Source organism: Cloeon dipterum, chromosome 3 (genome assembly GCF_949628265.1).
Source record: "Cloeon dipterum chromosome 3, ieCloDipt1.1, whole genome shotgun sequence".
NCBI classification, from domain to species: domain Eukaryota; kingdom Metazoa; phylum Arthropoda; class Insecta; order Ephemeroptera; family Baetidae; genus Cloeon; species Cloeon dipterum.
This window is the reverse complement of record NC_088788.1, coordinates 30,767,494-30,792,624: the sequence shown is the minus strand read 5'-3', so window position 1 is coordinate 30,792,624 and position 25,131 is coordinate 30,767,494. Positions and strand designations below refer to the sequence as shown.

Sequence of the window (25,131 nt, the reverse complement as noted above, 5' to 3'; positions counted from 1 at the left end):
CGATTCAATGCATTTTTCTTCGCTTTTGATAGCGCGCACACAACAATAAACTGAAATGATGCGACAGCGCTTTGATCGCTCATTCCTTACTCCCAAGATTTGAGAGAAGCGATTGATAGATTGTGCTCATTGTGTTCAACCTTTTATAGTATAGGCATCACTAAGCATGAAATTTACGTAGATAATTCACGCATAAAAGGTCACTGACGGGCCGCGAAGAATGCGATGAACCCTAGAAATACATTTGGTTTAATACAATTTTTCAAAACAGAAATTTCAGTACTATATTTTTTAGAACCTCTATTCAGTACATCCTGGGTCCTAAAAACACCGCCGAGCGGATAACATGGGGCTCGAGCGGCCGCAGAGGAGCCTGGGCCCAATGTGGCCATCTTGCCCCCGCACCAAGGTCTTTGATTGAAACGCCAGACATTAGTGCAAGTGGCGAGTGAACCTCCTAGCCTGTTGAGCTGAGTATTTCGTTCTTTAATTAACCACCTCTTGCCATCTCCGACATTGGGCAGCCAGTATTGATAATGCGAAGAAAACCTTAACAATGCCATCTGGCTGGTTTTTAATTAACATGGGCCTTAATGAAATTGAGAGAAAATCGACGACCGCGCGGCCGCCAAATTTTTCATAAACGTCATGAGCAGACGAAAATTTCTGCGATTCCTTCTATGAGACCAGTGCCTAAACTCTATACTATAGTCTAGTATTTCCTACAGTCAATTGGTGATTTTGTAATTTTTATTAGTTTGTAAAAGATTTTTGTCCTGCAGAGAGGCCGGAAATAAAATGATGCAGTGATAATAAAAAGCCAAATTGAACTAAAAGCTGATCCATGTTTAAAAATGACGAGTAATTTAATTCTTGGATGATGGGAAGTGAAAACTTATTCATATAGGATTATATAATATTTCTACAAAATTTTGTTTTTGTAAAAACATGCACTATACTTCCATGACAACTCTATCACACCCTCCCGAAATCTCCAGCATGAAAAGATTAAATCTTATGAAATTGCTTTCTTTTTATCAGACTCAAACCCAAAAGGTTTTTTTAACAATGATAATTTATTCATCAATGAAACTTAGAATCAACTACTTTTGACAATGTATCTGAATAAGTCAATTTCATTATTTTCTTGAGAACTTCAAGCAAATTTCACTATGGCATAACCTTTAAAAGTAATATCAGAATGCCCAGGTAGGTAGTGAAATGCAGACATAATCTAATCATTTTTAAAGGGTTTTTTTGTAAACTTGCTTGAAGCTCATTAGAATTAAATGTTCACCTTTTAACATAAGATGAAAACTTCACTAGTCTTTCACTGAGTTTTTACATTTTGTTTCTTTCTTGCAGTAGCCTGTTGCTGTAGGACCGCGATACCAAATTAAAGCTGTCCATGAACCTATCCATACACATGGCGACGCATTTCTGGAAATAATAGAAACAATAACACATCGAAATTAATGATTGTTTTAATGTATATTGATTCCATAAATTAATAAATTTTCAGTATCAACAGGAAATTTTTAGATTGTGTCAGAAAAGAATTATAAAAAATATTTTTTTAAAAAAAGGCTACAAATATCATGCAATACAGCATTGGACTAATATGAAGTAAAAAGTATAATAATACTAAAATTGTCAATTTCATACATCCATAATGGGTTTTCTGACAAAAATAGATCTGTGAGTATCTTGAGCTTATAGTGTGTTATATATTATGTACTACTATGTACTTGAAAATTAAAAAAATGTAAAATATATAGTTAAAGATGTTAATTTGATAATTGCAATATTACCCAATCCCGTGGGAAGTTATGCAATAATTAAGATAGATAAAATATAAATAAAAAATCGGGAAAATTCCTGGATGGACCTGGAAATTTCAGCTTCAACTTAGCTCAAAATTGCAATGCAAACCAATACTTTAATTGATTCTGTTCATATTATCTGAACAATTTTTTTAATTTTTAACTTCCTTGACTGTATGTACCATAGCAAATAAAAAAATTCCAGCTCCATAATATGGATTCGCAAAATTGCCACTCTCATAATAATTAATTGCATGAAAACTATCAGAACTATATCCTATTAATTCTTGGCATTAAAAAATTTAAATTATACATAATATTTAACTTTTGAGGGGTTATTTGGTGATGAAATAATGATGTTTTATTTATCATAAATATAGATAATTCAAATCTCACCTGTTCTGAGCTATCAAGTGATGTGCCAGGTTTCGTTACACATTTTTTGAAACACTTTTCTGTCATTTTCTGGAAAAAACAAAATAGAGTTCAAAATATTATGTAATTTGTGTAAATTTAACAAATTTGTTTGTGCTTTTCAAATAGCGATTAATCAACTCACAGAAAGCAGTTCCTGTGCTGACATTATGGCCATCTGCTGTTTCACTTGGTCCATAAGCTCCTCCTTCTGAGCTGAAGTGAGTTTATTTGTACCGGCTGCATCCATATTTTCAAAATTTTGACCTAAAACTCCAAATAGAGCTAGAATTGGAGTGAATTCACTAACTTTAGTCGTCGGAGAGCACGGGTCGCAGCCAAATAGGTGGGCGTGTCTATCAACATGTGCTTTGATCAAGCATCAGCAGGCGCGTTGCGCTTCTCTTCTTTTTATTGGTTCAGAAGTAACATGGATGCATTTGGAAGTCAACTTTAACTTTAGTGCGACTGTTGTCACTTTTTGCAGACTTCTCCGAGACCTGTACTTAAGCCACTGATACTAAAGAACCCTCCGACGAAATCTCCTTCAAAAGCGGCAAAATGTACCAAAATCAGGTGAGTTACCGTTTCGTAATCCGGGTCAGAGTCGAGCCTCATCTCGGCTAGTTGCTTCAAGTTCTATTTTGCTCGGTTTGTTACATCATCGCTCAAAATTTGTTTCTAAATTGTGCTCTAATTTACATTCCAGGCGGTTTTCCACCTGAGTCAGGTGGTAAACGCCATCACCCCACGGAGACCAGGGCTTCCCACTGTTTGTTTTGAGTCAAAGAAAAGTTGCCATAAGAAGGGGGCCAGCCGGGTGGAAAAAAGTGCATTGAAGGGAATCGTTTGTCCAGAAAGCTTTCTGGAGGTATAATGGACATAAATTAATTAAAAAAATTGTATAACGTTTTGATTTTATTTCAACCTTAGGCTGTGAAGAACTTCTCCGAGTCTCAGTCAAAAGTTTTGACAATTGATGCCAGTCTCTGCTCGTCCGTTTTGAAGAACAACGTTCTCAGTTTAACCTTGCCAAAGCCAAAGTCATCACCATGGAATGTATCATATGTTTCTTCTGGCTCCTTCAATACAGACAAGGCAAACTCATTTCAACATGAGAAGGGGTTGTTGTCATTCAAATTCACACCTTTTGCCTTTGGTAACGTCAAATCAATATAAACTACGTTCTAATTTTCTGAGGACTATCTTTTAGACTCTCAAGTTCGTCATTTTCGGACAGAAAGGGCCATAAGGTCTGAAAATTCTAGGAATCCAAGTCTTGTGGACAGAATCAAAGGTACAATTGCATTGGCACCAATGCAGCCAGAAAAGATAAAGCCTGACGGGAAGCAGCTAGGCTCTATTGGAATAACTAAAGGTTCTCCCCTATTACAATAATAGCCTAATTGTGATCCATAAAGACTATGTCTTAAAAATAGAGTCACTTGAGGCTCTCAGCCCGGAGCAGCAGCAGAGTATCAAAATCGCATTTGCCGAGGGATACCTAGCAGCTGAAAATAAAAGAACGCCAAGCAGGACCATGAAGTGGCTCAAAGTTACTCAGCAGCTGTTGACCATTGTTCTCTTTTTAGGGGTTATTATCTCCCTTATGGGTAATTTAATTATCTTTGTCAACAGAGTTTTGTTCTACTTGAATCCTATTTTCCAGCAAGCTTAAGTGGATCCATGTTCAGAATTCAACTTGGAAACCAATCTGAAGTTGACCCAGAAGACATTCATGTTACCTTTGAGGATGTGAAAGGAGTAAGTTTATTAGCAATATGGTCTATATTGTTGTCATTGTCTATTTTATTTGCAGGCTGATGAAGCCAAACAAGAGTTGAAAGACGTGGTAGAGTTTCTAAAGAATCCTGAAAAGTTCCAAGCCTTGGGAGGAAAACTGCCTAAAGGCGTGCTGCTCGTTGGTCCACCAGGCACAGGAAAAACGCTGTTGGCGCGAGCGGTAGCTGGTGAAGCTGGTGTGCCGTTTTTCCACGCTGCTGGGCCTGAATTTGATGAGATCTTAGTGGGCCAGGGTGCTCGTCGAGTCAGAGATCTTTTCAGTGAGCAACAAAAAATGTGATTTAATTACTATGATATTAATTGACCCCCGCGCTTTGTCAGAGGCTGCAAAAGACAGAGCACCATGTGTGGTGTTTATCGATGAAATCGACTCTGTGGGTGCAAAAAGAACCACTTCAGTTTTGCACCCTTACGCTAACCAGACTATCAATCAGTTGCTCTCAGAAATGGATGGGTAGGATCATTGATTATTCTTTTAAACAAGAATTTAACTTGTGGCCATGGTTCAGCTTCCACCAGAATGAAGGAGTCATTGTTTTGGGTGCAACCAACAGACGAGATGATTTGGACAAGGCTCTTCTCAGACCAGGCAGGTTTGATGTAGAAGTGCAGGTGCCTACGCCGGATTATACAGGTCGGAAAGAGATATTGGATCACTACCTCAGCAAGGTAATAAAGTGGTTGTTATAGTATTGCATGTTACCAAAAACTTTGATAAAGACAGATAAAAAACAATTTCTATATAGTTTTTGATTAGCAGCAATAATTGATTTGTATTATGCATTGTCATTCCAAATTTAGAAGAAATGGTTGCTCAAGACCAAAAATCGCTGCAATTGCGTGTATTTCAAAAAGCACTTGCTGCAGGATTTGACAAGGTTTTTGCAGATAGATAGTTGAAGAGGACACTGACTCTGACAGGGCAAAGTGGGCGTTAAATTTTCTACAACGATATTTATGTTTTGTGGTTCGAACATTTTTAACTCTAAGTTAATGTAAAGTGAGTACCATTTAACTTGTCGATATTTGGACTTGACTTATTCATTTGGTCTTGTGCAAAATGGTAACAGAAAATCTGCTCTCTGCAAGGTGGGCCTTAAGAATTCAGGTCCCCAGTCTTATGGAGGAAAAATTATGATTTCGGTTCCCTGAACCCCACCCATAATAATTATTGATGGCTATTTTTATCAGATATTGCAACCAGTTGTTGAAATACAATTTATTCAAGTTCTATCCTTAATTAACTTCATGCTCACGAAATGGTTCGTGCTTTGAAGGCATTAATTTTTTTTTTTTGCTGCAGGTGAAACTTGCCACAGAACTTGACGTAGAACTGTTGGCCAGAGGAACAACTGGCTTCACTGGAGCTGATTTGGAGAACATGGTGAATCAGGCGGCGCTAAGAGCATCTATTGATGGTGCTGACTGTGTTTCTATGAAGCATCTTGAAATTGCCAGGGACAAAGTTCTTATGGGTAATATGATATGATGCAGTCATTTCTGGCTATGAATACAAATTCTATTTGCTGATAGGTCCTGAGAGAAAATCACGCATTCCTGATGAAGAAGCCAATGTAATCACAGCGTACCACGAAGGTGGCCACGCCATTGTCGCCTACTACACTAAAGAGACGCACCCCTTGCACAAAGTCACGATCATCCCTCGTGGCCCTTCTCTTGGTCATGTAAGAAAGTGTATATTAACTAGAATATTGCTCAATTGTTGTCTTCTATACATAAAAATTGCATTGAAAACACCACTTAATTATTCAATGTACAAATCAGGAGTTTTATAATCACTAAGAGTTGATAATTTCCCAGAAATTTATTAAAAATCCCATATTATAGACTGCTTACATCCCAGAAAAGGAACGTTACCATGTTACCAAGTCTCAGTTACTTGCCATGATGGACACGATGATGGGTGGAAGGGCAGCTGAAGAACTCGTGTTTGGCCCCGACAAGATAACCTCAGGAGCATCAAATGATCTGAAGGTAAAAAAGCACAGAATGTGTGAAGAATTTCCTTCATTAAAATAAGCTAACCTAAACAAAAAATGTATCCAAACTCATTATTTTCATTGTAGCAAGCCACATCGCTTGCCACGCACATGGTGAAACAGTGGGGCATGTCCGAGAAGGCTGGTCTCCGAACCATTGAGGACAACTCGAACTCATTAGTTGCTGTTAGTGACCTGAGTCCTTCAACAATCGAGATGATTGACTCAGAAATCAAGAAAATTTTGCAAGTAATGATATCAGCTGTAGACTTAAACCAGATTCTCAACTTTATTTGTTATTGCAGGACTCTTACGAACGAGCGAAAACTATTCTCAGGAACCACCAGAAAGAGCACCATCTGCTGGCAGAAGCTCTTTTAAAATACGAAACTTTGGACGCAGATGACGTAAAAGCAATTATGTCAGGAAAAGAAAGGGAAAAGCAGTGACCACATCAAACGCATCCTGGAGCAGACAAAAAAGAAAACAGTGGTGTGGCTTCAAATTTCTCAAAAGACTTCGCGGCAAAATTCAAGCTGAAATAAAAAATAAAATCATAGTGCCTGTGATTATGCATTGTAGGGACGTTCTTTTTACCTATTTAGAAATTAAAGATTCTTGATGCCGTTTTTATTCATAAGAAAAGTTTGAATCATGATTTCTTAAACAAACTCATTGGATGCGACCGTTTTTCTGTCAACGTAGGGTGTAATATATTAATTTAAGAATATCAACTAATTAATCCTTGACATATGATTTGAGAAGGAAATAAAACATTTATTTGAACATTCTCACTACTTCTCTTTCATTAATCGTTTTGAACCAAAAGACTGCACACATTCTGAGTATCTACTTGATTAAAGCGTTTTAGGGTTATGGCTTAAAATTTAATTCCTTTCATTGTAACAGAGATATGTATATCTTTACATATCCGCTATGTTAAAAGAGGATAATGGTAGGAAACAATCGGCTTGGGGTCCGTGACCCAGACGAATGGCGCCTCGAGAAAACAAGCGAGCATCGAGCTGCGCTACGTCTCAAGTGACCTTGAACGGGCAGACGGTGGACATGACGGTGGACGAGTTCATTTTCACTTTCCAGACAGAAGGGGGAGAATTGTCAACTTTTTATGGGTCTCGTTAGTTTTTTAGATCCAGTTAAGCTGTCTAGGCCGCCGCATTCGGCTCCGCGTCGTCGTCTCTTTGGCGTGTGTGTGTATCATTCTCATTCAGCTTTCGGGCCGAACGGTGCGCCGATTCCCGTTTAATGCTGAACGAGGCTCACGCAAGCGAAATTCTCAGTCGTGATCTCGGGCTCGAGGCCCAGACAGTGGACGGCCTTGCTGCTGTGTCTGCCGCCGCTGTGTAATGTTGCCGCCCGTTCGGATGGTCATGTAAGATACCGCTTATTAATCAATTAACCCTTTCGACTGTAGATTCCACCTCGAATCCGCAGTATCTGTAAACACACCGGATTAGCAAGCTGCTGACAATGGCCGTTTTCCTCTGAATATCCGAGTCATGGCAACAATGGTCACCACCACCGTGTTTCTCCTGGCCCTGATCATCGCCAAAGGTGAGCATGCATGATAGCTTAATTTTTTGGGGCATGCTTTCAAATTCACCTTGCTTTGTGCTAATATCACTTTGATTCCACGGGAAGATGAATGTATGTTATTCAGTAAATTTTGACCAGACGGCGAAGTCAACGTTTCACCCAAGGCTGTCTCTTTCGTTTTCACTTCATAAAAATTACATAAAATCATGATCAATTTTATCTTATTTCCTTTTAAAACGAGCTCTAATTTATGTAACTCGTCGCTGTCATGTAAATTATAAATAAAATGCAAATGATTGAAGTGAAAGGTATCTACTTAAAATTCTCAAATAATGTTCGTTAAGATAGAATTGGAAAGTTTGTTTGTTTTTAATCGACAGTGCGATATATTTGCTCTTCCTTTAAAGAGGTCAAAAGAAATACTATTAGCTATTATAAAACTGTTGAAGGTTAAAATTTGCACTTCAATTTGTTTTCGTTTGTGATCAATTTGTACTTTCTTTTGTTTCAGCTGCTCCTGGCCATGCTAAGCCCCGACAGTGTGCATACTCTGTAATCTCGAATGGGTTCACTGACATGTCCACAATTGCTGAGGTGATTATGATTCAAATATTCACGAAATATTCTTACAATAATTAGGATACATTTTTTTATTGCTGATGGACGCTGCAAGACTTAATTCACCCAACGTGTTTTGACTCAATGTCTGGCACCTGTCACTTAATTTTTTCATTAGTATAAATCGCTACGTTAATGTTATAACTATAAATTAGGGAGATTTCTACCAATCCTACTTGATGATTAATTAATCTTCATTGTGGATCTTTTACATTTCGCAGAGCATAATTCCAACAACACCAAAGTTATTATTTAAGTTTTGCTAATATTTGTAAAAATCCTATATCACAGGAGGTAGCAAACAACAACACGGTCATTTGTGCTGATGAGCATGAACACTGCTTCACAGTTTGGACTGAAAATGACTTTAATCAAACCATCTTGAAACAGGGTGAGTAGCTAATTTATTTTAAAACTGCCATTTCGCTAGCCGGATTTGTTGAGTAATTATTGCGTCGGCAATTATAGCAGCTAAAGAAGTGCAGCGGAAAGAAGCACTTGTGAATGGTTTTGACGCCGGCTGTTTGATAGGCGAGCAATAAATTCAGAAGCAGCCTCCCCAACGATAAGAATGCAAGTCCCTTGAGCTCGGTGCTTAATATGCTGTGCGAGAAAAGCTCTTAAAAATAAATTTCTCGGCGTGTGCATGTGATGACAGTCTTGAATGTTGATTGCATTAAAACACGCCGCGTCCACTCGGCGCCGGCTGGAGAGATTCTTGATGCGTGCGTACAAGAGCAGACTTCTAGCGAGAAATAAATGACGTCTGTCTGGATTAATTAAAGCTATATTTAGAGCATGAACTTACGCCGGCTATCCAAGTGCATTTTTGCTCCTTTAAAAGTATCGTTGAAAGTACAAAGCAAAATAAGTAAGTACTGCTGATAAGTTAAAAAAAATTTGTTGGAATAGCGTTTCGGTTATATCGTTAATTTATAACAAAAATACTACCATTTACACTTCCGTAGTACAAACTATTCAGATAGGTCATTTAGAGAGCAAAGTAACTAGCACAGCACCATATTTAGTATGTTAACTTAATTCATGAGAAGCATTTTTCCGTGTGAAATATTGAGAAAGACAATGACAATTTTGAAGTGCGTGTACAAAGGAGAATTACAAAAGGCTGGTCACAAGTCTCCGTAGCGCAGACCTCGACCGGTCCACTACGCTATCCTGTCTCCAGGCAGCAACCCCCTTAATTGTAAGGGCTGTGAGCAGGTCCGCATCAATTGCAGCTAGACTTTATCGGAGGCAGAATTATTTTTAGCTCGTTCTTTTCAGTTCTTTATAAAAAACGATGTACAAGAAATAAAAGGTAATCGTCCCTAGCAACAAAAACACGGCACACCCCATTTAATATAATGCATTTTTCGATTCTCATTCCGTCTCAAAAATACATTTCAACAGCGAGGTCTGCTGACGCAGAGTCTGCGAGAGAAATTACCTTGCTTTACTTTTGCATAGCTCACATACTCGATTGTTCCAAAATTGGAGGCTCGCAAGAAGCGGTCAGAGCGCTCTTGCGAAATAATCGGTCGGCGAGTGCATAGTGCGATGACGCCGGGCAAAGTCTCTGGAGAGAAAACCAAGATAAAAAAACGCAGCTCGGCGGCAACGAAATACTCTCGAGCAACTAACTGGACCATTAATCCCGAATAAAGAGCTCTAGTGTAGGAACGCAATCATTTTTATATGTGCGAATGCCCTTCGCTGCGGCTGTAAAAATTAATCAGGCGGCTGCAATGCAAACCGGGAGGAGTCGGCTGTTCGTTGGCTGGCTCATTTGTTCATTCGTACGTTCGTTCGCTCGTTCTTCACTTCGCTCTTGACTTTGCACCTATCGCTCGCTCGCCGATGCAAAATCCGCTGACGCCCTTTTTTATTTCTATTTTCGAGCCAGCCGCGCATTTCTCAACCACTTCTTGCACAATTCGGCGGTTGATTTTTCCATTGTGGACCGCAACTTACCTCCAGTGTACTCCTTGAAGCTGACAATTGCCACGATTACTGTTATGCCTGCGTGGAACAATTGAAATGAATTTCGCTCTCGCGAGGCGAGCATACAATGCTAGTGCCTGAAAAAGAAAAATGCGTTGAAATGTTTAACACCCGATTTAAATCTTTAAGCAAATTCTCAGACAGGCCAAAATTTTCGAAACATTCCCGACCTATGTGGCAAAGCGACTTGAAATATTTGAGACTTTTAAGGCTTTCTTGACCAGACGGCTCACTTTCCCGAATCGTAAAAGCGTAAAAGAGGCTCGGCGGGCGTTGCGGTGGCTACAAGGTTAGCGACCTAACTTTGTATATATCGGATGATGTCACTGGTGAATATTGTCATCATTATGCTCTCTTGTACTCGCACTTGAAGCTGAGAATAATTAATTGACCATTGTTTCCAATTGCGCTGAGCCTCAAGACGACAGTCGGGTGAGAGAATCGGGTGTTCACCATCTTAATTTAAGTAGATAGTAACCGCAAATGCAACAGCTACAGGGGTTTTGTATAATTTAGAAGTTGAATGTATACTTTAATAGTGGTAAATCTTGACAAAAAAAGCGAACGAAATAATCATCGAACTACTGGGAGTTTGATGCCACGCCGAATCTCTTCGAGTTGTTGCATTTGGTCTTGTGTTGATCAGGGGTTTTCATTGTAGCATCATAAAGTGTTCCTTCGCAAGTCAGTCGGTCCTTTTTGTATTGCTGTGGAAACATCTGCAGACAATGGGGTGTTTGCTTTAAATAATTTGCAAGCTTTGCACATCTACTTTAAACTGACACCCAGTAAAGAGCCGGGAACGAGAACGTACAATGAAACATTATAATTTCGCACTCGCTCGCGCCTATTTCAGTTGATAGAATTACAAGTGAAGCTTCTCTTCAGTTGGTCTCTCTCTCTCTCTCTCTCTCGCACTTCAGGTGTGAATTTCTCCCATGAGACTCGACCGTAATATAAACAAAACAGGGTTGGTGGTTGCTAGCGTCAATGCGTCTGCAGTCGCCAGGCGGTGACCGCTACCTCTTTTCCTTTTTCTCGGCTTTTTTCGCGTCAACGAATTTCGTGTGCAACAGAAGCTTTATTTTCCGTCTGCACCGTCTCGTGCTCCTGGTGCGTGTAGCAGCAGTTCTTTGGTTTTTCATTACTCCTCTTTCATTTTAAGGCTTTCGCGAACAAACACTGCATAATTTACGCCACGCGGCGTAGCCTCCTATTTCGCGTCTTGAATATGAATGCTTTTCCGCACCGAGCGAGTGAATGAGAAAAAGCGCCCCTTGTATATCAAGTGCTGACGAAGTGAAATGAGTGGTCTGAAAATTTTGCCTTTTGAAAATGTCCCATCCATTATATCCAAAAAAAATTTTAGCAAAAGGTTTTTTGGGAAGTCCTCACGATTGAGAAATTTAAATAATCCTTGGCCGAGTATACGTTGATATAATTCAAAGATTGTAAATCTTTGCAGTTATTTCATAAATATTGTGACAGTTAGTCGTGATGTCAAGCAACTTGGGCTCCTCATTGTAAAACAGAATATGGCTATTTATAAAAGAGGAATATTGGTATCCATGTAACTTATCTCCTGACTTTCAAAAATACCGCACAACAAATGTTTCGAGTTCTTAATCAAATGAGATTGTGGAATCGAGCATGATTTCAACGCATACTACATTTATTTCCCTGTTATCATCTGAAATTCAGTCTGCCGTAAATACGTCGTGACCTTCAATTTAATCAACGCCTTTGAATTTTTGCTGCAATTTTTTTTTGCCGGCTTAAGAAATCATTGTTCTTCTTGCAGCTAAAAAAAATCAAACGTTTGGAGATCACGCAGCGCAGTGCCAGACATTTAGTTGAAAGCGTGATTCGGAACCATTATATTGTGATTGACACCGTTAAGTTGGATGAATCCATCAAGAAAATTAACAAAAGCCGCGCCCTTATCAGCTGGGCAATTTTAGCCCGAAGTCGTTTGAAAGGTGCACGCAAGCAGACAGCGATTTATGCAAAGAGGAAGCGCACATTCGACCGCAGGCACCGGCAGATTGGTGCCGTCAGATTAATAAAAGACGACAGCTTTTCGCGTCTACCGCTCGGTGCACTTCACCTGCATAGCATCATATTGAAATTGTTTTATTTACTCCCATCCGGTGTCTGTATGGTTTCCGTCCTTGTTGCGAAAGTGCGTTCGCGCCGTCGCGCGAACAGAATTATAGTTTAGCCAGTATCCGTGGAATTGGCTGCCGTTTCTGCGAAACAATTAGTGTGCGGGAGCGCGATTTGTTCTGTCGGCTAATTGAGCACTTACGTGGAAGCGATTAGGCCTTTCAAATGTGCGCCCTCTCGCACGAGGCAGCACGCTTTCAGCCACTTGGGCCTTGTGCGACTCACAGAGTGAAATATGCTGCGCCAATTCGAGCGCCGCAGCGGCACAGAACCCGCCGGCCCAAAGGACTAATGGCCAGAAGCTCATTATTTGCTCTTTATCTCTGGGCACCACTTGCGCAGCCAGAGGGGTCTTTATTGGTGCTGTCAAATCCAAGACACATTCAATTGTTGATGTTCCATTCCAGCTCATTTCTTCTCTTCCACATATGCTCAATTTCGTTGAAATTATGCTCTTTAACTTTTATCTGCATTTTGGGTTTCGAGCATCTTGTACATTTAATAAACATTATCTGGAAGGCCGTAGCTAAAACAGTTCAAAGATGCGTTGAAAGAGCAAAAGCTAGAAATATTCACATTTGAACCATGGAATTCGGGGAGTTAATTTAGGAATGATAACTCTAAAAGCATAATAATTTAAAGTAAAACAGTAAACATTTATTATGTAGTTATGTAGTAAAGGATGTAATGTGGCGAATGGCGAACGATTAGAGTATATTATAGTGGTAAACATTTCTACTGTTTTAACTATGAGTTTCGGCGAGTTGTTCGCTAACACTACAAAGCCTAATTTCTCCAAAATAAGATTGCTAATTTTTTTATAATTTAAATAGTTTAATTATTTATTTTGGAGAAATAAACTGAATTGGATTTTAAAATCAAGCCTCGCAGTTCTTGATTTCTTTTAGATGTATTCAATTAAATATATTTGAGAGATCCATAGTTTGCACGTTTCGTTATCAACGACAAGCTAATTTTAAATATACATAAATATTAAAATTTAGTGTCAGGGACCTCAGCTTCTAATCAAACCTACAGCCTGAACTGCCTGAAGAGCCTTGCTAGTTATGTAGTTAGATAACGACTTTGTATGCCCAGGAAAGGTGCTAGCCTGCTCGCCGACGTGATCTTTCTCGCCCCCTGCTCTTTACAGATTCCACACGTGTCTATCGCGCACCATATCTAACGGCACGCCGCCAACAATCGAACTATGGACACGGTGTATATTAATTCCGCGAGCAGCAATTACAATGTGCGGCGTGGTTTCAAAAGTAGCTATTTCGAGACTTGGTCGGCCAACCACTGGCGGGCGGCAGGGAGGGATTTTCCGTGACTTGGTTGCCGCGCAAGTCGTTATTTTTCTTTGTGCGGCGAGCCATGCGGCAACATAATAAGCGTGCGAGTTGGAAATGTGAGTCAGTCACTTAAATTTGCACTTAACCTGTTCCACAAGTTGCCCACCAGACTAGCTATTGATTTTACACAGCACGCAGTGTGTTGTGTGTCTCGCTGTTCAGCGCGGGCAGGTCGCCTCTGGTCCCTTTTTTGCCAGCGTCCAAAAGTTGCAAATGTATTGCATTAGTAATGAGTTCCAGGGATATGATTTTGCCAGGAAGGTCGACCCGTGCGCAGCCACACAGACTATCTCTGGATTTAAATAATTGCACAGACGTCGCAATGATGTGCAAAAAATTATAATATAATCCCGAAAAGCCATCACGGTGGTATGAATAAATTTTGTTAAATTGCATCTCATTATTATATCCCTGTAACTGTGAATTAAGTTGTAAAATCCTGACCTTCAAAATTGTAGGCTATAGCTGCTGTTTCTTCTTAAAAAATAAAATTTGTTACTTCTCATGAAGACACTAAAGTTGACATTATTTTACCATTAATCTTCAAATTAAGAAACTTAATTAATATATCGCACATCCTGGGCATTTTTTAATGCTTGAAAATCACGGTAAACCTATTTAGAAATTTTTACAATAGGTTAACACCCTCAGTTTTCGGATAATATCACATTTTATGTTTTCAATAAAAATTTACTGCTGGAAACGCGACGCAGTATTTGCAAATATTCATATTTTTTACTTCCGCTCACATGAGTTTTTCTTAGGCGGATTTGGCTTTACGCATTCGCACACGTGCCGCGAGTCGCGCGAGAAAAAAAAATTATTTTCAGGCGAAGAAAAAGCATTTTCTGTGAGCTAACGTCTTCCTTCGCTGAAATACCCATGATTGATTTTTTTTTCGTCGCACCACCGCCGCGAGCAAAGGGAAGGCTCGCATTGTGCTGTGCCGGTCTACTAACAATGTTGCTTGTTACCAGCGTGTTGCCTTAAATCTGGCCGTAATTCTGGGCAGTTTAATTAGCGCCTGCTAACTTTACGAATTCCGCGCTTAGCCACGAGTTTGTATGTTGCCCTGCACACGCACGCGGGTCGGGCCGACAGGCGTTGAGGGCGAGACAGACAGACAGACGTGCTCTTACTCAGTTATTTTCGCACAATGCTCCCTTTTTTAAAGCCATTTGATGACAAAGGCTTGTCCCTATCGCACACACATGCAAGCAAGCCAGCCAGCCAGCCAGCCACCAAGCACATACAATGTAGTGTGAGAGAGCGGGAGAGGAAATTTATTCGGTGTCTGCGCAGCGTCTAGTGCCGCCGGCTGACCTCCCCACAGGTGCATTATAGACTATCAAGCGAGCACGAGCAGATAATCGATTTGTCGGCACATCGGTCTAGAGACAATTAAAGTTGATGGAAAAGAGGGACAGTACGGCGCATGTTGCTGCTCTCGGTCGTCATCAGACTCTGATTATTTTCGGCCCGCCGCTGATTGATCAAAAGAGCTGTGCATCTCTGTCGTTTTTTCTCTCATCCCGTCTGTCGTGCTGCGACTATATATCGGAAATAATGGCGAAACGATCAACCAGCAAAGGAGGCGGCGGCATCAGGTTGGTCTCGAAATTGAGGTCCCGACGCTGCTGTTTTACTGCTGTGAAAGTACATACACCCGGTGTGTATTTATGAGCATAAAAAGTAGTCGTGGCAGTAAGGAGAGATGCCCGACCCGATCCCTCTGCCAAGACCCCTCAAGACTTCTGTAAATTTTATTGTTAACGGTTTCAGAGAAGAAATTCTTCGATTTATTCTTAAATTTTACCCCTTGCATAGAGGTAAAAGTCGAGAGCAGAACGTTAGTCCGCGCTTTCACAAAAGGAAGATACGTTTTACATATAAATAACTAATTAAGCTATAAATTAAATATAAATCAAAGTGAGTACATAGAGGTAGAGGTAGTTTGCTTTTTCCGCTGCCCTCAGATTCCAGTGCACATTTGATTGAAATCGACAAATTTGTTTAAGATGGAGATGGAGGCGATTTTTCTTAGTCAATTATTAATTTATAACTTTCCCTTCCCTGCCTAACGTATTCGTAATTTAATTACAGTTCTTGGCAAGATGTATGATTATATTATTTCTTTGGCCACTTGCATAGCGTTCGTGCCGCGGAAATTTGATCGAAACCTCTACGTCGCCGCTGGACACTTTGATTGACAGTCAAAATTTCCAATGGAAAATTTGACTGATCCCTATGGTAGCAAATTTTACAGGGGCAACAAAAAATTGATTTTCATGGACCTCATTGGTGAAAAGGAACAAATTAAACCAAAATATATCACCTTTAGGCATTTCCAACAATTAATAGTGTGTTTCTTCATTTTATAATAACCGCATGTTGTCTTTCGATTGCAGATTCTAGTCAGTTTCAAGTATTTACTTTGCAACTTTGCTCAGAATGGTCCTAAAACAAAAATTAAAAATCCAACTAACTCCTCTCAACAAGGCAAAAAACTTTTATGTTGACCTCAAAGTGGTAGGTCAAAGGTCAAGGTCATAAAAATTGATTTTTGAAATTTAAACTCAAATTTGAAAATGAACATATCGGAATTTTTTATTTTTACTATAGCCATTTTGTAGAGCATAAAAAATAAAGTAAAAAACATTTAAATTTGGAATGGAGTTTTTCCTTATTCTGTAATAAAAAATGAAAACTTCGAAAATCCTTGTTTTTCGAGGTTGGTGAAAAACGACGATCGACTAAATCTCGGCTTCTAATCATCAAATTTTAATAAATCACATGCCGTTAGACTTGTCTCGACGTCCTCAAGTGTACTAGAGGGGTAAGAAACCCACCAACCCCCAAACCCCTTTTAACCCCCTCAATAACGTGAATTTATAATTTTTTTCGTCCGTTTCAACCCATTGGCACGACGTTGACGAGTAATTGTCTTCTTCAAACCAATTCAGTTACTTAGTTCACTCAAAGATGAGTCTATCAGTACTTATTTTTTTGTAAATAGGACCCCCACAACCCAAGATTCGGGTGCACAAAGTTTTTTTATCGAGATAGATGCAGTAAAATAAATTAATTTCCCGTTATTGAGGGGGTTAAAAGGGAGTAGGGGGTTGGTGGCTCTCATACCCCTTTAATGTACTTGAGGATGTCAAGATGAGTCTAACGGTATTCGGTTTTTCAAAATCTGATGATTAGAAGCCGAGATTTAGTCGATCGTCGTTTTTCACCAACCTCGAAGAACAAGGATTTTCGAAGTTTTCATTTTTTATTACAGAATAAGGAAAAACTCCATTCATAATTTAAATGTTTTTCACTTTATTTTTTATGCTCTACAAAATGGCAATGAAAAAAATAAAAAAATTCCGATATGTTTGTTCATTTTCAAATTTGAGTTTAAAATTTAAAAATTTTTATGACCTTGACCTTTGACCTACCACTTAAGAGGTCAACATTAAAGTTGTTTGCCTTGTTGAGAGGAGTTAGTTAGTTGTTTTTTAATTTTTGTTTAAGGACCACCCTTAGCAAAGTTGCAAAGTACTCAAAATTCCCAGATTTTGAAATTTTAACGCCCGGAAAACCCGCCAATATTGGGGAATCGTAGTTTTCTCTACTGTTTTGTCGGTAAATTAGGGCAAAGTTGACCAAAAAAAACTTTCGTCAAAATCCATCGACCACTGGACAACAATTTGTTGCTTTCAGAGATTTTTGCTCAAAAACTTATAACCCTGAAAGTAATGTGATTTTAAAATTTATCTGCTGGCACATTTAAAAACCAAAATAGAACTTTACTGTATTCAAAACGGCTTAAAACTATGATTTTAGTAGCTCTCTGTTGGTTTCTCTTCATTCGCATGCGATGTTGCGACGCGATACGCAGTGCGCATGCTCCTTGCCATGGCGGAACAGCATCAAGCAGGAGTCGAGTCTTTAATTTTTGGTGTTTTTAAATATTTCACGGCACTATATGGAACTAACTGTGATGTCAGCTGATCGATAGGCGTGTCTTAAGTAAGTGGCTGAAATAAAAAAAGTTATGTCGGAAATAGGGATCAGTCAAATTTTCCATTGGAAATTTTGACTATCAATCAAAGTGTCCAGCGGCGACGTAGAGGTTTCGATCAAATTTCCGCGGCACGAACGATAGGTCGTTTGTTGCCGCCTACTATTGGCGCTTAAAACATTGCAACGCACGGTTAGGGGAAATCACAAAGGTGCGCTGCAACATTGTTCAGTTTCAGTTACTTCAGTAAACCATGCATTTGGATTTATCTATGCTGCTGTGCTTTATAACCATATGAAGGATTTAATTTGGTAATACTTTTAGTTTAAAATTGGCCCAGGCAACCGCGTAATAAACAAGAGGAAAATGTTAAAAATTACTACCTATTTGATGAATTATCATTTATGCGTGTTCAGTTGACAGACTCGGTCGCCAACATAAATTTCTAATTGCTGCACAGAAACTGAATCTTATCGTTATCAAAAATAAAAAGACTCGTTATTATAGATGTGTGGTGATTGCAGGCTATTTCCTTTTGCCAACTTGCTTTTTTCACTTAAAGAATTTGTTTGGTGTGATGTTAAATGTTTTTAACCCTTCTAATAAAAACAGCCTTGCCGAGTGTAGGGCCCCGATTAGTCGATTTACTGCCAACTCTTCGCGTACCAGTACTTTGCCCTATTTGACCTCCTTTGCAACCGCTACACATTGGCTGTATGTATAGTAATTGTCGCAATTACATAGTCCAGTGCGTTTGACAGGAGGGCTTAATAAGGGGGTTCTTCCTTTCATTGCCGCCTCGGTGCCTTGCGTGCATGTATTGCGAAATTGAAGTAGCTCACCAGCCAGGTGGAGAGAAAGAGAGCGCTCGCCAATAGCAGAGCATGCATCGTCAAAATCACTCGCACGACACAAGAAGCACCGCCGTCGTGCGATTCGCAAAAAAAGAGTCTGGGCGGCGGCCATATTTGCATTGCTGCTAATAATTTGCGATTTGGAATCGAATAGGCAAAACTTTTCGCACTCGTAACATTCTAATAGTGGAGCACTTATTTGTAAAACTTGCGAAGCGATTGAATTTTAAATAGGCGTCCGAACGAGAACGCGAGAGCCGCTAAATCCGGCCTGTTGAGGGATACGCAATGAATATTTAATGCGGCATCCAAGCGTGCGGTGCGCCTACTATGCATCTGATCTGGAAAGCTAATCAGACTGAAATAAATGTTGCAGGTTGTTGGAAAACGTCAGGACATGAATGCGAGACAACCGACTGTACTGCCTACAACAGTGCTCTAAATCTGTTCTGCTGCTGCAGTGGGGACTTCTGCAATGTGAATGTAACCAGTGTCTACGTTCCATATCCAACTAAAACCTCACGTTCTCGGGGTATATTGTGTGGATTGTTTCAAATTAAATATTTGACATATTCCTAGTTATCAAGCAGAGATTACAATGACCGTATGCTCTTTTGTAGGTCCCCCTGTTCCCAGCGTAGAGGACCTGGATGTGCGACGGAATGAAATGGTTATTTACGCAGCTATTGGTTTAGGATTGATAGTTGTTGTGATATTGGGCTTGGTATACCTTATCCACGTTATTCGTAAGAAGACGGGATTGTCTGGTTTGCCTGATGACCCAAGCGCCATGGAGAATGGCAGCGAAACTTCTTCGTTTATTGGGTATAGTGCTGAACATTTAAAACTGATTGAAGTGATTGGTAAGTGCACCTTACAAGTCGAAGCCTGCTCCTATATTATATTATTTTGCGCAGGTCAAGGACGGTACGGATCTGTTTGGCACGCTACTCTGAGGGAGAGAGAAGTTGCCGTGAAAATATTTCCAAACCACTATCGCAACTTTTTCATCAACGAAAGAGACATTTATTCTTTACCTTTCATGGATCACCCTGCACTTCTCACATATTTTGGTTCGTTACTCTCACAAGAGGAGCGAAAATTACAAGCGTGGCTAACTCATGCGGATTTTTAGGCTGTGATGAGAGACCAGGCCCTGAAGGAGGCACGGAACTGATACTTGTGTTATCATACGCCCCCCTTGGTTGCCTGCAAGACTATTTGCGCAAATCCACTGTTGATTGGTCAACTTTCTGCCGAATGAGTTCTGCGATTGCCAGCGGCTTAGCACATTTGCACACTGAGTTCAGCAAATCTGGTATGTGCAGCATTTTTCTAAAACACGTATCACGTGCTGATGGTTTGCTATGCTACAGAGAAAGGGAGAAGCAAACCTTGTGTGAGTCACAGAGATCTCAATACACGGAACATTCTTGTCAAGCCGGACTTGAGTTGTTGTATCTGTGATTTGGGTCTGGCAATGAAAATTTGTAGCTCCGCTGGAGGAAATGAAAAAACTGGAACCAAGTCACTCAATGATGTGAGTTCAATTTTCTCTGAAGCTTGTTAATTTAATTACTAATACATTAAATGTCTAAAACACTAATTTTCAGGTTGGAACTCTGAGGTACATGGCTCCAGAAGTTCTTGAAGGAGCGGTGAATTTGCGTGACTGTGAAAGCTCCCTGAAGCAAATTGATGTTTACGCACTTGGACTTGTCCTTTGGGAACTAGGTTCAAGGTGTTCTGATCTGTACTTGACAGGGGTAGAAACGCCACAATACAAACTTCCCTTTGAGTTGGAGATTGGTAAGAATTTGGTGAAATTGAACCAATGTAAGATTATTAATCCAAAATTATCCTTAGGTTTGAGACCCTCGTTTGAAGACATGCAAGTTTTGGTGTCGAGGAGGAAATCAAGACCACTACTTCCTGACAAATGGCGGGAAAATCAGTGCGTGCATCTCCTGCGTGAGACTATTGAGGACTGTTGGGACCAGGATGCTGAGGCAAGACTCACAGCCCTATGCGTCGAAGAAAGGCTCAAAGAATTGCCAATCATCTGGGAGCGACTTAAAGGTTTGAAATCAGCATTACAGCTGATGTCATGCAATGCTAATAAAAACTCTTTAAATCGCAGGTGGCAATCTGCTTCACACTGGGGTCAGCCCTACCGTAAATCTACCAACACAAACAGCTACAATCAATAATAATAACAACAACAACTTCAACTTGGAAAATAATAATAGTAACCATATTCTGCTTGATAACAGATTGAATCTCACATGTACAGATATAGAAGGTTTGTTATTATTGTGTTTGGTGTTTGCTGGGTAACTGACAATTTTTATACCATAGAAATGCGCCACGCTAGGAGAAATACATTGGAAAAGGATGTGCCTGGTTCGACTGGTTCAGAAGGAACAGTTGAGACTATTGTCACTTTGTCACCCTCGGATCCACCACCAGTGCTCCCTGACCCAACTTGTGAGTACTGCTACTGACATCTTGTCACTACTTATTAAATGAATCATTTCTTCAGGCAAAAATGCTCTGATGGCCAACATACAAACTGTGCGAGCATCTGCTCTTCAGCCGTACCAGGGCCGCAATCCATGTCTTGAACGCAATTTAATGGTGATGGAGCCAGCTCCTCAGCTGCTTCAGAACGGCATAAAAGTGACAGATTTGGACTCAACCGCGGCTGACGATTCGGCCAATGAGTCGCACGCTCTCTTATCGCACGACTCTCTTCAGCAACAAACCCCAGTTGCCGCAGTTCGCCCCGCAACTCCAATTCCTTATTTGCAGAACGCCGTGTTTGAAACGGGCAGTGGGGGCGAGAGAGGCTGCCCAAAACAGCCAAATGTGCCTATAACTGGTGCGTGGTTTTTTTAAACAGACTTTTTAACTTGCTTTTTGCCTAAATCGCAAATTGCTACCTTTAGGAAATAGTTATATCCTGGAGTTTTTAATCAATATTGTTTATTCTAGGCGATAAAGTAAAAGTAGCAAAATTGAAAGAAAAAACCTTTTGGCCAACCGCGTTATTTTTTTAACTAATGTTACTCGTTTTCACTGAGGTCTGCTTAACCAAATTTTGCATATTATATATTTTATTATCTGGCATGCACCTATAATCAGTGCCTATGGCTTGCGGAAAGTAAAGGACATAGGCGCTGACTAGGACTCTGACGATTTACGCAAAAAGCAGGTTTCAGGAAATCGTACTTAAAAAACTAGACCTTTTTGACTTAAGCAAAGAAGATCTAAGCATTGTTCCCTACATTTAAATATTAAAAGTATTCTAACAAGTGCTTCACCATGTTTTTACTCAATATAAGTAGAGGTCTCAGCCTCGCAGTTTTGAGGCGGTGTCTGGCTACACCTGCTGAAGCTTAATTTCAGTCCAGCAGTGGCTGCCGCGGCTGACAAAATCTTACAAGACACATCAAAGTGAAGTTTGATTGTGCTAAACGGCCTGAAGGGCTGGATACCATTTTTTTTTTAATTTTCAACTGGCAGCTGGCGCAGCTTAGCCAAAGTCACGGCGGCTTGCGGCTGACCATGCTAACCGAAATTAGCCGGCTGACATGAGACCTCTAATTGTAAGTGAAACCATTTACAAGCACAGTTGTTTTAATGCGGGTCTGGCACACAACTTCTTGAACCTTTTAACAAACTTGTTATTTTAAATCTGCCAGGACGGAGTACAGCACCTTCCCCTTGGAGCAGGCTCTTCAGTGGGGGGCTGCGTGGCAGACTGTTCTCATCAGGCCCAGCCGAGATTGCACGCAAGCAGCAAAATAGTCTGAAAGGCGGCCCACTGCTGCTGAGGGACCTGCCAGCTGGTCCAAACACCGTGGAAGAAAAGACATCGAATCTGTCCAAGGTGGCCACCAGAGTGAGTCTGCAGCAAGGAACCACTGTATGCTGCAAGGATGGTAGCCCCTCGCCCCCGAGACCATCATCCTTGAACCTCAGCTCAGCTTCCAATTGGCTTGTGCCACCGAGCGCTTACATCAAGACCCCGAAGCCCGCTGTGGAAAACCCCGGCCGCTTCTCGCTGTATGAGAACAATTTGAGTGGAACGAGCAGCGCCGAGAGGGCCACGTCAGTGCCGGATCTGAACTGCTAGGAACAAGGTGTTACAAAAGCGTAATCTCATGTGATGAGGGATGTGTGGGCCGAGAGTTTTGTAGCGTTCACCACTTCAGATTGCATTTCATAATTGCAAATATACACAAAGAGCTGTTCTTTGCTTGCTCAAATGTTTGTGACAGCAAAACAGCCAAGTTATCTGGGATTTTCGGGCGATTCTAAAGTGAATAAGATAAACTTATGATGATCGACACTTGAATGGTTAATTGGTAATCCTCTTTACTTCATTGTTAGTCTTGCACTGTCTACTCTTGAGATTTCAATCATGCGGTTATTTCGTTCAGATCGAGGTTTGGTTCTCTGTAACAGGAGATACCCAAAGTCAATAAGCAGCTAGCAATAATGGATAGCAAGCGGACTTTCCCAGATAACAGAAGTCTTTGTTGTTCTTAAACTTGAGACATTACAAAAAGTACAGAATAGAGAACAATGGCCAACTGTGATAGGGAGCGAGATGATTACAAAAATCGACCGGTTTGACTAAGTCGTGAACAATGTGGACATCCGTGTATAAATGAATTGCACATTCAGGCAATCCGTTAATTGAAACGCTCTTACCAAATTTATTATTTACCACACGCCTCGTACAGCATGATTGTGCAAATTTTGCGATCTGATGAACGTACCGTTTTTTTTTTAAGAAATGTAGCAGAGAGTGGAGGTGTATTAAATACATTTACAAATTTTATGTTCCTGCCATGTTTGAAGCATGTAAAACTGGTTAATAGCAAGCAGACCCCTCTTAAAGAAATTTTTCACTCACCAACACAAGCGAAACGCTGGTTGGGCTAGAAATTCAGCAGCTATCCTCACACTAGAAATGCAATCATGAAGGTTCTCACTCATATTAGGCGTAACCATGGGAGACTTAGTTTTGACATTACTACAATACTACTCTGGAACATAAGAAATAGTGCATCACACATACACACAGTCACACACACACACACACACACACAAACACACAAAGCTGCAACGCAAGACTTAAGTTCTGTTGCATCGTGTATATTTCCACAATAGCCGCAAAGAAACAATATTCGTCTTCTAACACTCTCACGGACACACATTAAAATGAATATAAAATAGTAGCAAAATGGCAACACTCGGATATTGGAAAATAACTTTGCATTATAAAACAAACCCACACATACACACGTGAAAAATAGTTTAATACCAGGCTAAGTTTTTATGTTAAACGTAAAGAGCAATGAGCACAGTTTTGGGCCAATTTTCTCAGTGAAACAACTTACTTATGAATTTGGTCCACGCAAAATACATGTACGCCCTAATCGATGTTATTTCATTATGTTATCCAAGCTACGGGAGTAATGTAAGATGAATCTATTTACATGGTTTAAGCAAAACGTCCACGCTCTCAGGCCTTCCATTTAACACGGTTTCCATTGCGATATTTCTTCCCCTTCTCTTTCTCCCCATGTAAAAACAATGGAAAATTACGCAATTTTCACACGCGTAGAACAAGATTTGAAGATTTTCATCAACAGATTAAAGGTTTTCAATTGCCAGAATAAAGTTATCACTTTGTAGCTAGTCTTTCTAAAATTATGTTATGTTGAGAAACGTCTAAAGTGCTATATTAAATTTACGTCATGATTAAGTTTTAGTAATAATTCTGCTAAATTTCATAAAACAGTGAATGTATTGGACGCAATAATTGCAACAACTCTCGGTTGAAAGAAAAACGACTTCATTTCTCAAGTGTTCGATTTAGTGACAAAAATAAGATAGATTTTACTCGTGATGCCCAAAATGAGAACTGGATATAATATTCCTTTAACGAAAAGATATCATTCCATGATCTTGGTATAAAGAAAATAAAGCTGCTTTTCATGAGGCGAAACACAAAAATGTAATATTTGGAATGTAAAAGCGTATAGTTAAATTTTTTGTACGGTTACAGATTATTACTTGCGGTGCTTTGATCTCAGCTATCAATTATTAAAATTGAAGAATTCCGGAAGTTCTTGTCTGAAAACCCTTAAAATCTTTCAAAATCTAACCTTTCCCTCACTGTCAAATGATGGTCGGACTAATTATTCACATTGCAGGGCGAGAGAAACGATGATATTGATTAAGCAGATTCTTTTTTATCAATCGTTACATCACATCAGCATAATGAAGGCTTTTTTCGATAATTTGCTGTTGCTTCCAATCAGCAGATCGTAATAATTTTAATTTACAAGGTAGAAATAATTCAAAGGGGTGATTTAACATTAAGCAAATTTGTGAATGATTAATTAATGAGGCACGCGTATCGGTACGTGTGCCTCATTAATTCAAGACTGAAAGGTTTAAGTGTCCTCTCACACGTACACAACAGTTATTTTTGTAATATCTGTATTGCTG

The 25,131-nt window shown here is 39.9% G+C and overlaps 3 protein-coding genes across 5 annotated transcripts; 2 read left to right on the top strand and 1 right to left on the bottom strand.

The window, feature by feature from the left end:
- Positions 1–1,057: 1,057 nt before the first annotated feature.
- Positions 1,058–2,586, bottom strand: LOC135940057 (mitochondrial import inner membrane translocase subunit Tim13). The gene is made up of 3 exons (XM_065484728.1): positions 2,383–2,586; positions 2,220–2,288; positions 1,058–1,440 (listed from the first exon to the last, which is right to left on the bottom strand). Exons 1-3 carry the CDS (start codon positions 2,485–2,487, stop codon positions 1,342–1,344), a joined length of 273 nt encoding a protein of 90 aa, XP_065340800.1. The 5' UTR covers positions 2,488–2,586; the 3' UTR covers positions 1,058–1,341.
- Positions 2,587–2,663: 77 nt separating this feature from the next.
- Positions 2,664–6,834, top strand: YME1L (ATP-dependent zinc metalloprotease YME1L). Its single transcript, XM_065484725.1, has 14 exons — positions 2,664–2,813; positions 2,947–3,108; positions 3,171–3,396; positions 3,451–3,615; positions 3,677–3,850; positions 3,907–4,001; positions 4,057–4,300; positions 4,362–4,494; positions 4,550–4,709; positions 5,344–5,515; positions 5,574–5,725; positions 5,889–6,035; positions 6,128–6,289; positions 6,346–6,834. Exons 1-14 carry the CDS (start codon positions 2,799–2,801, stop codon positions 6,487–6,489), a joined length of 2,151 nt encoding a protein of 716 aa, XP_065340797.1. The 5' UTR covers positions 2,664–2,798; the 3' UTR covers positions 6,490–6,834.
- Positions 6,835–7,096: 262 nt separating this feature from the next.
- Positions 7,097–23,399, top strand: LOC135940054 (activin receptor type-2A-like). Of its 3 annotated transcripts, none has more exons than XM_065484723.1 (15): positions 7,097–7,404; positions 7,476–7,615; positions 8,109–8,191; positions 8,507–8,606; positions 18,980–19,135; positions 19,224–19,466; positions 19,521–19,676; positions 19,739–19,921; positions 19,980–20,143; positions 20,217–20,412; positions 20,470–20,682; positions 20,744–20,905; positions 20,962–21,090; positions 21,146–21,484; positions 22,308–23,399. In XM_065484723.1, exons 2-15 carry the CDS (start codon positions 7,561–7,563, stop codon positions 22,739–22,741), a joined length of 2,613 nt encoding a protein of 870 aa, XP_065340795.1. In that variant the 5' UTR covers positions 7,097–7,404; positions 7,476–7,560; the 3' UTR covers positions 22,742–23,399. The 3 variants fall into 3 exon arrangements, with proteins under 3 accessions (XP_065340795.1, XP_065340794.1, XP_065340796.1); XM_065484722.1 differs by having other exon boundaries at positions 7,097–7,433; positions 7,496–7,615; XM_065484724.1 differs by lacking the exon at positions 8,507–8,606 and having other exon boundaries at positions 7,098–7,433; positions 7,496–7,615.
- The last annotated feature ends 1,732 nt before the right edge of the window (positions 23,400–25,131 follow it).

Coding starts and splice junctions, on each gene's coding strand:
- LOC135940054 (XM_065484723.1), top strand. CDS start 7,561: ATGGCAACAATGGTCACCACCACCGTGTTTCTCCTGGCCCTGATCATC. Junction 19,922..19,979: donor CACTGAGTTCAGCAAATCTG/GTATGTGCAGCA, acceptor GCTATGCTACAG/AGAAAGGGAGAAGCAAACCT. Junction 20,906..20,961: donor CACATGTACAGATATAGAAG/GTTTGTTATTAT, acceptor TTTATACCATAG/AAATGCGCCACGCTAGGAGA.
- LOC135940057 (XM_065484728.1), bottom strand. CDS start 2,487: ATGGATGCAGCCGGTACAAATAAACTCACTTCAGCTCAGAAGGAGGAG. Junction 2,289..2,382: donor CAGCACAGGAACTGCTTTCT/GTGAGTTGATTA, acceptor TGTTTTTTCCAG/AAAATGACAGAAAAGTGTTT. Junction 1,441..2,219: donor CACTTGATAGCTCAGAACAG/GTGAGATTTGAA, acceptor TATTATTTCCAG/AAATGCGTCGCCATGTGTAT.
- YME1L (XM_065484725.1), top strand. Junction 3,109..3,170: donor GTCCAGAAAGCTTTCTGGAG/GTATAATGGACA, acceptor TTTCAACCTTAG/GCTGTGAAGAACTTCTCCGA. Junction 4,002..4,056: donor CCTTTGAGGATGTGAAAGGA/GTAAGTTTATTA, acceptor TTTTATTTGCAG/GCTGATGAAGCCAAACAAGA.